At 34.2% G+C, this 16,517-nt stretch overlaps 1 protein-coding gene across 1 annotated transcript in view; it reads left to right on the top strand.

Moving 5' to 3' along the window:
• The window catches only part of LOC134694661 (chitin synthase chs-1-like), a 29,655-nt gene that overhangs the window by 7,767 nt on the left and 5,371 nt on the right, over positions 1–16,517 (top strand). Inside the window, exons 2-12 of the mRNA XM_063555704.1 lie at positions 4,392–4,521; positions 5,308–5,683; positions 7,551–8,500; positions 9,159–9,258; positions 10,121–10,275; positions 10,988–11,070; positions 11,588–11,696; positions 12,731–12,884; positions 13,855–14,056; positions 14,492–14,686; positions 14,996–15,393. Coding sequence (XP_063411774.1) covers positions 4,421–4,521; positions 5,308–5,683; positions 7,551–8,500; positions 9,159–9,258; positions 10,121–10,275; positions 10,988–11,070; positions 11,588–11,696; positions 12,731–12,884; positions 13,855–14,056; positions 14,492–14,686; positions 14,996–15,393 — 2,823 coding nt within the window. The 5' untranslated portion in view covers positions 4,392–4,420. The remainder of the gene's footprint in view (positions 1–4,391; positions 4,522–5,307; positions 5,684–7,550; positions 8,501–9,158; positions 9,259–10,120; positions 10,276–10,987; positions 11,071–11,587; positions 11,697–12,730; positions 12,885–13,854; positions 14,057–14,491; positions 14,687–14,995; positions 15,394–16,517) is intronic.

Raw genomic sequence — 16,517 nt, 5'->3', positions numbered from 1 at the left:
CTGCGCATTAAAAGCGAATAAGTAACCGGGTATTAACCGAGCGCTGGAACGGGTAATATGCGCTAATAGGGGTATTTCATCTATAAGAACACATTATTACCACAAGAGATATGAACACAATTGAAAATCCGTTTCTTAAAGGTGCAACGTACAACAAACGTATTAAAAGCGAATAAGTAACGAATAGGTAACGAATAGGTAACAGGGTATTAACCGAGCGCTGGAACGGGTACATGTATGCTAATAGGGTAATTTCATCTCTAATTACACATTGTTATCACCAGAGACATGAACACAAGTGAAAATCCTTTTCTAAAAGGTGCAACGTACAACAAACGTATTATAAGTGAATAGGTAACGAATAGGTAACGAATAGGTAACAGGGTATTAACCGAGCGCTGGAACGGGTACATGTATGCTAATAGGGTCATTTCATCTCTAATTACACATTGTTATCAACAGAGACATGAACACAAGTGAAAATCTTTTTCTAAAAGGTGCAACGTACAACAAACGTATTATAAGTGAATAGGTAACGAATAGGTAACGAATAGGTAACAGGGTATTAACCGAGTGCTGGAACGGGTACACGCGCGCTAATAGGGTCATTTCATCTCTAAGAACACATTGTTACCACCAGAGACACGAACACAATTAAAAAACGATTTATTTCAAGGTGCAACGTATACCCTGCGCATTAAAAGCGAATAAGGAACGAATAAGTAACCGGGTATTATCCGAGCGCTGGAACGGGTAATATGCGCTAATAAGGGTATTTCATCTATAAGAACATATTATTACCACAAGAGATATGAACACAATTGAAAATCCGTTTCTTAAAGGTGCAACGTACAACAAACGTATTAAAAGCGAATAAGTAACGAATAGGTAACGAATAGGTAACAGGGTATTAACCGAGCGCTGGAACGGGTACATGCGCTCTAATAGGGTCATTTCGTCTCTAAGAACACATTGTTACCACCAGAGAGACATGAACACAATTAAAAAACGATTTATTTCAAGGTGCAACGTATACTTACCCCGCGCATTAAAAGCGAATAAGGAACGAATAAGTAACAGGGTATTATCCGAGCGCTGGAACGGGTACATACGCGCTAATAGGGATAGTTCATCTATAAGAACACATTACTACCACCAGAGATATAAACACAATTGAAAATCCTTTTCTAAAAGGTGCAACGTACAACAAACGTATTAAAAGCGAATAAGTAACGAATATTTAACAGAGTATTATCCGAGCGCTGGAACGGGTACATATGCGCTTATAGAGTTATATCACCTCTAAGAACCCAAATCTACCACCAGAGACAACAAAACAATTGAAAATCATGTTTTAAAAGGTGCAACGTATGATACACGTATTATAAGCGAATTATAAGCGAGTGATGGAACGAATTAAACAAGGTAATAACATGCTCCGAAACGATGTACACCCTGCTAACATGTTTAACCCCACCACGTTTATTTTTTTGTATATGAAATACGGCCGTTAGTTTTGTTGTTTGAAATTGTCATATCTGGGCCTTTTATAGGTGACTACACGGTTTGGGCTATGCTCATTGTTGAAGGCCGTACATTGACCTATAGTTGATAGTTTCTGTGTCATTTTGGTCTATTGTGGGTTGTTGTCTCATTGGCAATCATACCACATCTTTTTTTTATGCAAGCGCTAACACGGTGATTTCATCCCTTCGAACCAAGATCTATCTTCAAACATACGGTCATAAAGCAGTTAAAAGGAAGAACGTATAAAAATCAAATAAGGAACAAATGAGTATCGAACATAAAGTAAAAGGATCGGTTGAGCACAAACACATATAAATAGGTCATAAAAAGATCATTTTACCTCAACAAATTTAGAACTATTACCAGATATAAGAACATAAACAACAAGAAGTAATTGTAACAGGATGCTGTTACGAAGTCTCCCAAACAAAGCTCCCATAACTCGCAATTCATATGGTCCCATGTTCATTTGATTTGATTTTTTGTCCCATACAAGAATATATATGGCTTACTGGTGGGGATCTCCACCATTTACAAGTATTCAAACAGGAGGGGGTGGTGGTGACCCCCAGGGACTTTTCCTACATTTCATTTTATTTGTTTTATTGTCCCCTACAAGAATATATATGGTTTAGGGGTGGGGATGTTGACCGTTTACAAGTTTTAAAACAAGACGGGGTGGGATGACCCCCTCAGGACTTCCCTGTTATCTCATTTTATTTGTTTTATTGTCCCCTACAAGAACATATATGGTTTAGGGGTGGGGATCTGGACCATTTACAAGATAATAGTACATTCTCAAATTGAACGGGGTGGGGTGACCCCAAGGAACTTCCATTTAATTTCATTTGATTAGTTTTATTGTCCCTTACAAGAATATATAGTTTAGGGGTGGGGATGTTGACCGTTTATAAGTTTTCAAACAAGAGGGGGTGGGGTGGCCCCCTAGGGACTTTCCTTTTATTTCATTTCATTTGTTTTATTGTCCCCTACAAGAACATATATGGTTTAGGGGTGGGGATCTGGACCATTTACAAGATAATACTCTCAAATTGAACGGGGTGGGGATGACCCCCAGGAACTTCCATCTAATTTCATTTGATTAGTTTTATTGTCCCCTACAAGAATATATATGGTTTAGGGGTGGGGATCTGGACCGTTTACAAGATAATAGCACATTCTTAAATTGAATGGGGGTGGGGATGACCCCCGGGGACTTCCATCTAATTTCGTTTGATTTGTTTTATCGTCCTAATCAAGAATATATATGGTTTAGGGGTGGGGATCTGGACCGTTTTCAAGATAATAGTACATTCTCAAATTGAACGGGGTGGGGGTGACCCCCAGGAACTTTTATTTAATTTCATTTGATTAGTTTTATTGTCCCATACAAGAATATATATGGTTTAGGGGTGGGGATCTGGACTGTTTACAAGTTAAAAGCATATTCTCGAATTGAAGGGGGTAGGGATGACCTATATTTCATGTGATTTGTTTTATTGTCCTTTAATCATTTCTGGAGACTGCATGTATCTATCACTTACAGTTTTCAAGTTATATTCATTTGAAAATTTTAGAAAATAAAATCCCATAGGGTTCTATAGTAAACCCCTCCCTTCTTTCTGCCCCCCAAAATACCCCTTAATAGACCCAAATGCACAAATGAACGAATGATGGCTCACCTAGACATATTAGTCTAACATTTTATGAAACCCTAAGTAAATCTGACAAGCAGTTTTGGAGAAATGCTGCGGACAAGTTCATTTTAAAGTGGCGGAAGAAGAAGAGGAAGAAGAGGAAGAAGAAGAAGAATAAAAATAATAAGAACTGAGCAAAAACAATAAGTCACGAATAGGTAACGAATAGGGAATAGGGAATAGGTAACGAATAGGTAACGAATAGGGAATAGGGAATAGGTAACGAATAGGGAATAGGGAATAGGTAACGAATAGGGAATAGGGAATAGGTAACGAATAGGGAATAGGGAATAGGTAACGAATAGGGAATAGGGAATAGGTAACCAACTTGACGTCCATTCATAATCTGGTAAAGTAAAATCTCACAAAATAGCACCAGCAACAGTTAACAGAGACACAATCGATTCTCATTATGGACAAAAATAAGTTTACAACAAAAAATAATCAAAAATATATTACCTTGGTCTAAAGTAGGATTTGGATCGTTTTTACAGAAAAGACAACAATAAGTAAATAGTGCAGAAAAAGGAGAAAAAAATAAACAATGGAGAAAAGAGGGCAAAGAAGGACAGATAGTACTGGGTTGCTAGAATATAAAAAATAGTTAAAAAAGACCAAAATATATGAAGAAAAGAGATTTTTTTCTCAAAAAATGAAAGAATACAGAAAAGAAGGGACCCAATCGAGACCCTAATAAAGTGGTTCAGTGAAATATCCCAGTGAAGGTTTTATTTATATATTTTTAAAATGTGTAGCTTGATAAGAGGGCAAGTATATATGGCAACGCCATACCTGAAAAAGGGGGGGGGGGGGGGTGGAGGAACTTTTTCGGGACGTCCGAATTGGGTGTTTTAAAGCCCGAGATTTCGGGGTTGATGTTTTCGGTATCCGCGATTACTTTTTTTCGAATTTCGGGATGTCGGGATCTAAATTTTTTTATTCAGGACCTCGGAATATCGGGATCAAGACCCTTCCGACCCCCCACGCCCCCTTTCTCAAAAATTTGACAACGAAAAGGTTAAATAGAGACAAATACAATTTATGTTATTAAAAGACAATAATTATTATTACAACTGAAGTAAAAAAAAATGTAAATGTACATAAGTCTAGCTATAAAGAGACTAAGAAAATTCAAGTGGCGGTTTTAATTCTAAATCTTTGGTTTAGATATTTCTATAACAGAGTAGCTTGATAAGATGGCAGCACATGAAAACAAAGGGTTCAGCCAGGACGATGAGGACAACATAGCATCAAGTAATCATGAAACAGAAGAATCAAGGCAAGACCACGAAACCATGTGAGTAAAAGGGTTTCAGCTGGGCTTCAGCTGGCCTTTAAATAAACTAGTAAAAAATAGGCGTAATAAACTAACAGAATAATATGGCCATTATATATAGTTAACAACCCTACCAAACAGTCTCGGAGTATTGATGTGTTTTGGAAGAACGGAAGAATTCCATTATTTTATCTCCAGCAGTGAGCGGCGAAATTCAACTATAAATCGGATTTAAATTCCAATCTATCGTTACTCGTTTTACGAGTATCAATATTTTAATTCGATTGTTACATGTGGAGCAGGATCTGCTTACCCTTCCGGAGCACCTGAGATCACCCCTAGTTTTTGGTGGGTTCGTGTTGTTTATTCTTTAGTTTTCTATGTTGTGTCGTGTGTACTATTGTTTTTCTGTTTGTCTTTTTTATTTTTAGCCATGGCGTTGTCAGTTTGTTTTAGATTTATGAGTTTGACTGTCCCTTTGGTATATTTCGTCCCTCTTCTTTTACAACTTGATGGACTATAAAACGGTATACTGTAGTCAAATAGATAGCAACACTTGAATAAATCCAGATTTAACAAATTTGGTAATGTCAACTAAAAAGTCCAGAGAAAAATAAAGTTTGTCCCTATTGGACAAAAGAAAGCAATTTCGTATAAAAAAAACCCGGTAAGGTCTAACATATGTGAAGAACGCTTTAAACAAACTAAAACGAGTAATGAGCGTTAATACTATAATAAATAAAACATATACTGGTATTAATTTTTTCGTTTTATGTTTTAATGATTAGGGTATATTTTCTGTTTTAGTGATTGGGATATTTTCCAAGAAAACAGGAGCGCAGCTAAATATGTGAAGTCTGAAGAATTCTGGAAAACCTCTGAAAAGATCTTGACAGTGATTTTTGTTGGATTTCTTTTCCTTGTCGTTTTTAGTACAGCTATACTATCGCGTATAACAATACATATCCTTGTGTGGCACATTAAGCCACCCGAACTGCCACAAAACAATGATACAAATGCCACGTTCCAAACTAAACAGTCTCTCTTTCATGTTGTGGATGAGACTTGGATATGGGCATTGTTTATTACAATAGTGGCCCCGTATGTCCTTACTATATGTTCATCTCTAAAAACAATGTGTTTAAAAAACACTCGCATGATCCACTTTAAAAGTTTGTTTGTTGTAAGTATAAAATCACATTTTAAAACAATACGAGGGATTGAAATTTACCTAACCTCGGTAGATCTTACAAACTTATGATGTAGGGTATTGGAAAAGAGGGGCGAGAGATATACCAGAGAGGACAGTCAAACTAATAAATCGAAAATAAACTGACAACGCCATGGCTAAAAATGAAAAGGACAAACAGACAAACAACAGTACACATGACACAACATAGAAAACTAAAGATTGGGGAAGCTTCAGTTAAGCGGTAGAGGAAAATCGCAAATCATTCACAAAACAAGATAAAAAAACAATATTTTAATAAATGTTTATTAAATTCAAGATTATTTTGCTTTCTAGAAATTCAATAAAATGAGAGAAAGAGAGATACCATTAGGAAAACAATAATATATTACCCTAGCCAAATAGAAAATAGAAAGAAAATGGAGAAAAGACAACTTTATACAATTACAAAATACTATGCCAAGCAAATGTTATCATTGAGCAACGCTTTAACTTTACAAATTAGAACCATTCTTGTCAGCAGTACTAGTTAAATAAAAGTAAATACCACTCAAATCAATGAAATATTGATAGGATACCCCAGGAATACTGTATCAGCTCCGAAAGATATACTCTATATACATATGATGATGAAATGTACCTACATAGAAAAGGAAGTTGAAACTGAGGAAATAGTAATCATATTTTTTTCTTCACTTCTCAACCGACCATCATTGTCAAAATTAATTATAGATGCAATTCAAGCTCCAATGCAAGCTTTATTATATATGTGGTATCCTTTCTTCATCCCTTCGTAAATTTTACGGACGCCATCACGAGTTGGTTGACCGTTATGGAATAACCGTTTCACAAATGATATCGGATATGTTCCTTACGTCGTAACTACAATCCCCTTCCCTTTCATGAATGTGACCTACCGAATTAGACTATTTACCGGATTTGTAATTACATAAGCAACACGACGGGTGCCACATGTGGAGCAGGATCTGCTTACTCTTCCGGAGCACCTGAGATCACCCCTAGTTTTTGGTGGGGTTCGTGTTGTTTATTCTTTAGTTTTCTATGTTGTGTCATGTGTACTATAGTTTTTCTGTTTGTCTTTTTTCATTTTTAGCCATGTCGTTGTCAGTTTGTTTTAGATTTATGAGTTTGACTATCCCTTTGGTATCTTTCGTCCCACTTTTAAACTTATTTGATATTAGTAGTGTGTCAACTGTAATTTTCTCTAGGGCAGTATGGCGATAATAAGAATGACAAATTAAGAAGCAGCGTGTTCATTTGTATTCCACACGAATAATTATACAAATAATATATGGGGTTTACATAAATCATATCAGACTGATACCAAAGGGAAGTAACTCAAAGAACGTAAATCAAAGTACGGAAAGTACTATATAAAAATAATGTTACACAACCTACTTTTATCTCCTAATCAATAGTACACAAATTAAAAAGACTAGTTAATATAAGAAATGTACCATAAAAATCACAAAAATACTGAATTCCGAGGAAAATACAAAACGGAAAGTCACTAACCAAATGGCAAAACCAAAAGTTTAATATAATTGGGAAAGGAAATGGGGAATGTGTTAAAGCGACAACAACCCGACCATAGAGTAGACAACAGCTGAAGGCCACCAAAGGGTCTTCAATGTAGCGAGAAACTCCCGCACCCGGAGGCCCCTTCAGATGGCCCCTTAAAAAATATGTTTTAACACACCCAACGAATTGATAACAAATGTCATATTCCTGACTTGGTCATTTTCTTATGTAGAAAATGGTGGATTTATTGTGATTTTTAATAACCAAAACTTTCTATTATTAACACTTATGTAAAATTAAGATTTTTGCTGTTTTGTAGATATTGATTTTAGAGAGTTTTCACAGTATCGGTTTGATGTGCATGGTGTTTATAGTTTTACCGACCTTCAATGCCCCAGCCGCATCTGTGGTGTATTTGGCAGTATTAGTTATATTACCATTAATCGAATTAGTAAGTAGGTGTACAATAAGTGGATCAGTCAATAGTGATAGAAAAGGCGATACATGTAGGTATTTTGTAACAGTATTTGGAGTGCTACTACAGATTGGTGGCATTGCTTTACTATGTGTTTACATGTTTAGGAAGAAACTTAATGAAGACAACACTATATTGGTTATCATTTTCGCAGTATCAGCATTATTCATTTCGTTGAAGTACTGGGAAAATTTTGTAAAATCGTCTGCCGACAAAAGCAACTGGCTGTCACATTTGAAATGGATCTACCAAACAAGACGTACAAAAATGATGTGTATTGTTAGCTTCTGGAAAACCATAATATCTTTTATAACAATCATTGTTTTATACGCAATACAAGCTGAAAGCGCTTTAGATGGTGTCAAAGCTATTTTCAATTTGGGCGATACTAAATTAAAACATGATTTCGGCGGCCATTTTCTTGGTACGACTGACATATGTAAGACATATGTTCCATACGTCGTTGCTGTTGTTAACATATGCAGTGGTTACATATGCACAAAGGCTGCAAAGACAGCATGTGTGACCGGAAGTGAAATATTGTGTTTCTCAATACCACTTATACTGGCGCCTTTCTTAACACCATTTGCTCTACAAGGACTAGTATCATATCCAGATATTTTAGATTTCAAAGACTGCGATATGTTTCTCTCCCGCTGGAACCTTGAATCTATGGAGAATATTTCTGATAGTTGGCCTCTTGTTGTTGGTGGGTTACTGTTGTATATATCTTTACTATTTGTTACAAGCTTCATATGGACGACCAATGGCTTTATATTAGGAAAAACTCAAAGGTAAGACTACAAGAACTTCAACTGGGCCTTAAACTTTATTATTTTCAAAACGGTGGATACTCGATGATCTTCAACTTCGTACTTTTGTCTTTTTATTCGAACGTCACTGAGGAGTTGTTTTTTTACCAAACTCGCGTCTGGCGTACACTATTTTAGTCTTGGTATCTGTGATATGATTTCGTTTATAAATGAATCTTGCAAAACATTTCGCCTAAGTAAAATTTTTATCGAAAAACTAGTATTTGATGTATTAAAACGGAAAGTATGCTACCTCTTGATTAAGGAATTCCCGTTTTGAATTTGACTCGGAGTTCTGTATTTTTGTGATTTTACTTTTTGCTTAAAATAAATAATTGATCTGTATCTTCCGTGCAAAATCCTTTGGTACTAATGATAAAAAACCCGATATATATTCTTTTACTTCCTCAATCGTATTTTTCTACGTGTCGACGTCTCCACTCCGTAACACGCATAGCAACCATCCGCATGTAGCGTTTTATACGGTGAAATAATATAGGTGTATTTTAACTATTTAAAATTTTTAATCAACCGCGTACGCTTAATTATAACATTTTATTTGGTATTGGGAATTGATATGTTGTGACAAAATCAAACAGCACACCTGCATTTTTTCTAAAAGCCCGTTATATTTTCACAGAATGTTTATAACACCTATGTACTGTGGTATACATACAGACATGTCGTTACTACTGAACAGAAGTCAAAATGACAAAGAGTTCGACTTTATCAGAGACATGGTATGTAATATAAACAATTAAATTGTTTTATGCAATTTCAACCCATTGTACACACAAAATTTATATGTTATATATTCAAGTAAATGATTATTTTGAGCGCTTTGAAGTAATAGTAAAGGGACCAATTTAGAATTATATTGAAAAAGTTAAATAATTTGTTTTGCATTGAAAAATGTATGATGCATATAAATAAAGGCAACAGTAGTATACCGCTGTTCAAAACTCGTACCCATTTTGTTTAGTCTTGGATATAATAGCAAAGATTTAATCGCGTCATTTAAGTTTAAGAAATGTACGCTAATTTTTTTTTTTATATTTTATAAAAACTTTAAGATCGTACTCACTAACTCAATATGAAGCGCGAAACATACCTTTATTGGGATGTAAAAGCGATGATTTATTCGGGCTTCATACCAAAAATGTGCTCAAGATGAACGCTTAATCACCCAATTAAAACCTAAAAAAAAGAGGTTTTCAATACAAGGATTTGTATTTGTCATAACCATCAGAATACGACTTAAATCTAGCTTTTAGTTGTGTCTATATGTTTTGTTGGCATGATGAGCTCGAGTAGTCTTTAATAATGTATTCTATTTAAGAAATGACAGTAATATGTTTTTCTGTTTAATCATGATGATGAAATGATCTAAGAAATGGGGAACACACCGAACAACCTGAGTAGCGTGTTACTTAAAAGCGTGTACCACATTTGTTAGGTTATTTCGAATAGATAGAAAGAAAAAAATACAGTCATTCTTTATAATTTAATTCTTAATTCCATTTTATAAATATATCATGCCACGCGAATGATATCTAGGATCTATCAATTGAAACATTTATGTAAAGAATTAGACTGTTTTAGGAGAGAAACAAAAGAATTGAAAAAGAGAAAAAAAGAACCAACCAAGAACATGACAAATGCAATAAAGTAGACGAACGTTCAAAGATTTATGCTTGTGCCACAATGTGGCATGAAACTGAAATGGAAATGACGCAACTATTGAAATCAATATTCAGGTTAGTATTGTTCTGGACAATAAAAACAGTATGAACCACTTTCCGGTTTTTTTCTCACCTCGAATTTAACATAACCGAAGTTGGACTTAATGACTTACACGACATATGATATAGATGCTAAATGTGAAGCAGGACCTGTTTATCCTTCCGGAGTACCTGACTGGATCATCAACGGTTTAAGTATCGGTCGTTTCGCTCAATCTAGTTTTGTATGTTGTGTTTTGTAGACTGTGTTTTGTTCTTTTTTCGTTTTTTCCCATGACATTGTAAGTTTGTCTTCGACTTATGAGTTTGAATATTTCTGTGGTATCTTCCTGTCTTTTTAACGCATCAAAGAAGGATAAGAAATATAATCTTATCTATTTGTATCCCCTTCCCTTTGAGACGAATAAACTGTATTTGCAAATCCAGGGTTATAACAATGGGGAAATAGGGCGGGGGAATGTTAGGAGTGGGACGTAATGTCAAGTTCTATTGTGGGAGGCCGCACCCTTAATTCAGCTTTTGAACTGCACTTGAAATTATAGGAATAGTTATTTTAAAATAGGTTTAAATTCAAACATAGTGTGACAAGAAATAATATTTCGAAGGTGCATATTGCGAATCCAATCAAATAGGGCAAATTTGTTGTTATTTGTATGTCAGGTAAATTTTGCATTTTATTTTCAAATATGCTCATGAAATGTCCTTTAAGATCAAATTTGTATTGTAGAATGGATAAACACCATCACATGATAAAAACTGCTAGACAATCCAATGTAGAAAAAAGCAACTTACTTGACTACGATTTTGAAGGTTAGTAAATAAAAAATAGATGAAAACCCTACCCATTAAAACTGCGTACACGAAGGCCAAAACACCAACTATGGGCCAATGAATAATAACCATGAAGACATTTGTACATCAAAGCAAACTCGGCAATACAAAAAAAACAACAACAAAGACTTCGACTTGGAGGAAAATTAGGAAATAATGCGCAATACTAGTATATATGACAATAAGACACGATCAAGACGACGTGTATGTTGAAAAAAAAAAAAAATTACATAACTAGTATGTTTTTTTCTAAATTTCGGATAAGCACCTACTTGTTATTTTCTACATCATTTTGTCTCTGGCGGAGTTGAGAGATTATTTTCCTCGTTGGCAATCATACAACATATTTTTACTCTTCTCAATAAAACAAGGAATAATAGTTTTGTGCTTTGGTAAAACATCCATTTAACTTCAGTGAACTCTGGGGGATAGATGTTACACTAGCTGGCTTACTTATTGTAATATGCATGTGTACTTTTCACTATTGTATTTGTAGCTCATATCTTTTTTGACGACGCATTTGAGAGCCCGAGGACAGATGAAGATTTCCCGGATGTAAATGAGTATGTGAAAATTCTGATCAAGGTAATGGATACAGCTGCAAGGTAAGTTATCAAAGATTAAAGTAATGCAGTTTGCGTCATTAATGTATTGGTTATTAATTTAGCATAAAGTATAATCACAAAAATACTGAACTCCGAGGAAAATTCTCACCGGAAAGTCCCTAATCAAATGACAAAATCAAATGATAAAACACTCCAAACGAATGAACAAAGGTAATAGTAATGAATGTTGTGTCATTAATGTATTGGATATTAGTACAAGAGGATCTGGATACGGTATACAAAATAGAGAATAATTGACAAGAAGTTCTGAATACGGAAAAAAAGAAAGAAAGAATATTGAAAATGGACCTAAAATGAAAAACAGTGAATTGATGGATGCTATAATATTAAAAGGTAGAATAATGGGGAAAAATATAAAGAATGGACAAAAACTACCATTTTTTTTTTTTAAATATAGAAATGAAGGACCCCCCCATCCACACCCTCGTATACGATTAGTGATCGATTATACATCAACCCATGGTATCATGTGGAAGGTACTTTATATAAACAGTGATATAATTTAATTGTTTATAAAATTTAAAGATCGTTTTTGTTTTATACATATTTAACTTGTATCCTCAATTTTGTTTGACCCTCAAAAGCGTCCCTTATTTGCATTAAGTTACGGAATTTGATGAGACTGTCATCAAAAGGGTTAGCGCTTTAAAACAAGGTTTAATACACCATTTTCTACATTTGAAAATGCCTGTACCAAGTCAGGAATATAGTTCTTGTCCATTCTTTTTTATGTGTTTTGTTATTTGATTTTGCCATGTGATTATGGACTTTCCGAATCGATTTTCCTCTAAGTTCAGTATTTTTGTGATTTTACTTTTTACAAGCTAATGATAAAAAAAACGATGATCATAATGCACTATAGGATACTTTGTTCATTTTTGTTAAGATGTAAGCTTAAAGTAATTGCATGGATAAGTCTGTATCTTCTTTTCTTATATTACATTTTTCTATATACATGGTGACCTTGACAAATCATATTTTAAAATTATAAAATTTTGTTTCATTTCCTTCAGTGCCGTGCATCGAACCGTTATACAGCTTGAAGACTATGAAATGGTTAGGACGCCGTACGGAGGAAGACTTACATGGAAATTGTTGGGAGGAAATTCTCTTGTTTGTCATCTGAAAGACAAAACGAAAATACGACACAAAAAACGATGGAGTCAGGTACATTGTGAAACATTTGGTCACATTGCTGCAAAGAATATTTTGTAGAAGAGCTTAAGGAGCTACCATTTGATTTTTATATGGGCTAGGATGAAATTTGAAAAAATGAGTTTTGAGTAAAAAAAAAAGGCAGGATGAGAAACTTGTTAAAAAAAAAGGCAGGATGACAATTTGTGTAAAAAAAAGTCAGGATAAACTAGTAAAAAAAAAGGCAGGACCGAATAGAGTAAAGAATAAATAGGCAGGACAGAGATTACAACTAAAAAAAAAGCAGGACAACATTTTTCATCCTAGACCCCCCCCCCCCCCCCCCCCCCATAAAATCAAATGGTAGCTCCATTACCATTATGATAACCCAACAACATATACCATAGTACGACGAAGTTAAGACCACATGATATTATAATGTTATGGACGACCTTTTCCATGTTTTCATTGAATATAAATTTAAATTGACAGGAGCAATAGTTCATAATTATAGAGAGACCTATTTAATACCAATTGTTAAAATGTCCGCATGATGTATAACCCTTACAACAAATCATATATCAGGGATAACATTATATAAAGATATGGTAAAAATCGCAACTATAATGGCAATAAGAGATAACAAAAATAAGTGGCATTGAATATGCGACGAGCGCATTTTGTGATATCGATCGTAAATGTCCAAGAGAAAAAAAACAAAAAAAACACACGCACACATTTTAAAGCAGTTTTTATTCTCTGATGTTCAGAAAACAGAATTTCTGTTCATGAAAAATCACAAATAATAATATACATAGTATAATTATGATACTTTTAAAGTTTCGAATGGCTTGCAATAAGATGTACCCCTTTGCACTTCATAGTTCAATTATGTCACTTTAGCATAGTGATTTTTGTAGTATTCCCATATTTAGTCTTTGCTCTTGCAATTTTGTCTTAGCTATGTTTTTCTGAGCTTTACTTGTAATTTACTATTTTAAAGGTGATGTATATGTACTACTTCCTCAGTCATCGGCTTCCCAATAAAATCGACAGAATTGTTGATAATTCTTACAACACGTTCTTACTGGCACTAGATGGCGATGTAGATTTTCAACCGGAAGCGGTTATGCATCTTGTCCGTCGAATGAAAAAGAATCCAATGGTTGGCGCTGCATGTGGAAGAATTCATCCTATTGGCCACGGTTAGATTTATAATGTATATACTGTAGATTAATGTACGTTTTTGTGGATACCAATTTTTTTGGATCAAGGAAAACGTTTGTGGATATTTGATTCGTGTTTATACACTCGTTTAAGAAATGTGTATTTCAATGAATATTTAAATTCATGGTTTACGTATAACCACAAATTTCACCATGTAAATTCATAGGTACATGTATCTACGAATAATAAAGAATCCACAGTATTCAAATTTCGTCAATGTATATGCAAATTACATTTTGAATACTTTATCCTAACATAAGTTCCCCGTGTATATTACATTACACAGTTCTGTCAATTCATTTCTTTTTATTTACAATACTTTTTAGATAAGAACTTGTTATCCCTACTTATACCTCATTTGCATGTATACTGTTAGAATATTTATCATCATATTTTATTTTTCTCCAACGTAGGTCCACTTGTGTGGTATCAAAAGTTTGAGTATGCAGTTAGCCACTGGCTTCAAAAGGCCACAGAACATGTTATTGGATGTGTACTATGTAGTCCTGGATGCTTCAGTTTGTTCCGAGGCTCTGCAGTAATGGACGTCTTGAGAACGTATACAACTGAACCATCTGAAGCTAGGCATTTTATACAGTACGATCAAGGTACGGTTACATTAACTCTATAAGAAAGATAAAATGAAGAAAGAAGATATTAATAAATGCTTAGCAGTTTAAGGACTTTCTGTTTTGAATCTTCCTTGGAGTTCATGATTTTTGTGATTTTACGTTTTTCCAAATATAAGGTATAAAACAAACGCAACAACACCTCACAAAATGGAGGACTTTGTTCTGTCCTCCTTCTTTAAATTCTGGTATAAAGTGTACTATATGTATTTCTAAACATAAAGTAATTTTTTTTCAAGAAATGAATTTCAATTTAAAAATCAAAACGTGTTGAAAAATCATTTTCAGGTGAAGACCGATGGCTGTGCACATTACTATTAAAACAAGGACACCGTGTTGAATACTGTGCTGAAAGTGATGCACTGACCTATGCTCCAGAAGGATTCAATGAGTTTTATAACCAACGTCGGCGCTGGACTCCGTCAACAATGGCCAACATCTTAGATTTGTTAACAGATTGTCGCGCTACTGTGACACAGAATCAAAGTATCTCAACCCTTTATATGGCCTACCAGCTGTTTCTATTTATATCATCATTGCTTACCCCCGGAACTATATTTTTGATGATCGTGGGCGCCATTATAGTAGGGTTTCCGTCTGTTCCACCATGGTTGTCATTGACTTTGAACCTTATTCCTGTTGGATTGTTTATGTTGTCTTGTATATTCACAAAATCAGAAACACAAGTAAGTTTATGCATAAATCTAAAAGACTTTTTGTTTTTGTCGTGTATTTTCAAGACCAAACATGTTAATTATAACTTATGATTATATAATCAAATTTTTGTTTAAGATGTCCTTTTGATCTTCCTACTGCAGACGTGAATTTCGTATATAATTACGAAAAAGAAGGATGATTTGCAAAGAAGAGCCAGTCATTATGGAACGCTCGATTATTGATTAACACATATAGGCACTTTCACTTTATTATATTTCTTTAAAACAACATTATTTTAGTTGTTATGTTAGGTATGGTTTGCATTCGATTTTGGTACAGTTTAGTTCACCTTGAGCATTCAAACACATTTGTGTTTACTGTAAGTGGCCTTTTTGCTTGGTAAAGGATGAACAAAATACAGAAGTTAAGTTAAGGTTTTTGTTTCATTTCTTACCACTAATAAATCGTTTTTGAACCGGAACAGTAATTTTGATCTGAACATGTGACAAAAGACAGAACAGAATGATAAATAAGGAGCTATGTCCGATCTTTCAGTAACTTTTCGGACACACATTACTGTTAATCCATACTGCTTAAACACTTTGCTTGCAGTAAAAAAACAACATCAGTGCGTTCTTTCTTTAAATTATTTAGTAGATGTTTATCAGTGCAAAACAACGACATATGATAATGAACTGTCTACAATCTACTAACAGTACTGGATTATCTATTCTCATAATGTCTTAACAGTACAGAATAAACAATAGGAAAATATCTGAAGATTTAACGTGTTTATGGTCAGACTTTTGGATAAAAAATGCTGTTAAAGATTAAATCAGACTTGTTTTTACCCAATCTGTTCTAAATGAATCATTAGAGTTAATGTAGTTTAGAGTTCCTTAGCAATAAGAATCGGGTTCCTTATAGCCTTGTTTACATCCATTTTCCGTGTGAATCAATGGGACCTGTCTTAACTTTAAGGTTTCCATGTTTTGATGAGCTAACTGATCTGATTATTTTATTCTTTTATTATTGAATAGTTGAATCATGCTCCTATTTAGAGGATCCTCTAGAGAGACTCTACATATGTTTCTTACGGTTTATGTGGCAAGACCAATATAAAAATTCAGTGGAGATAAATAAAGGCAACAGT

Source organism: Mytilus trossulus, chromosome 13 (genome assembly GCF_036588685.1).
Source record: "Mytilus trossulus isolate FHL-02 chromosome 13, PNRI_Mtr1.1.1.hap1, whole genome shotgun sequence".
Classification (NCBI taxonomy): Eukaryota; Metazoa; Mollusca; class Bivalvia; order Mytilida; family Mytilidae; genus Mytilus; species Mytilus trossulus.
This window is presented reverse-complemented; position numbering and strand designations above follow the sequence as displayed.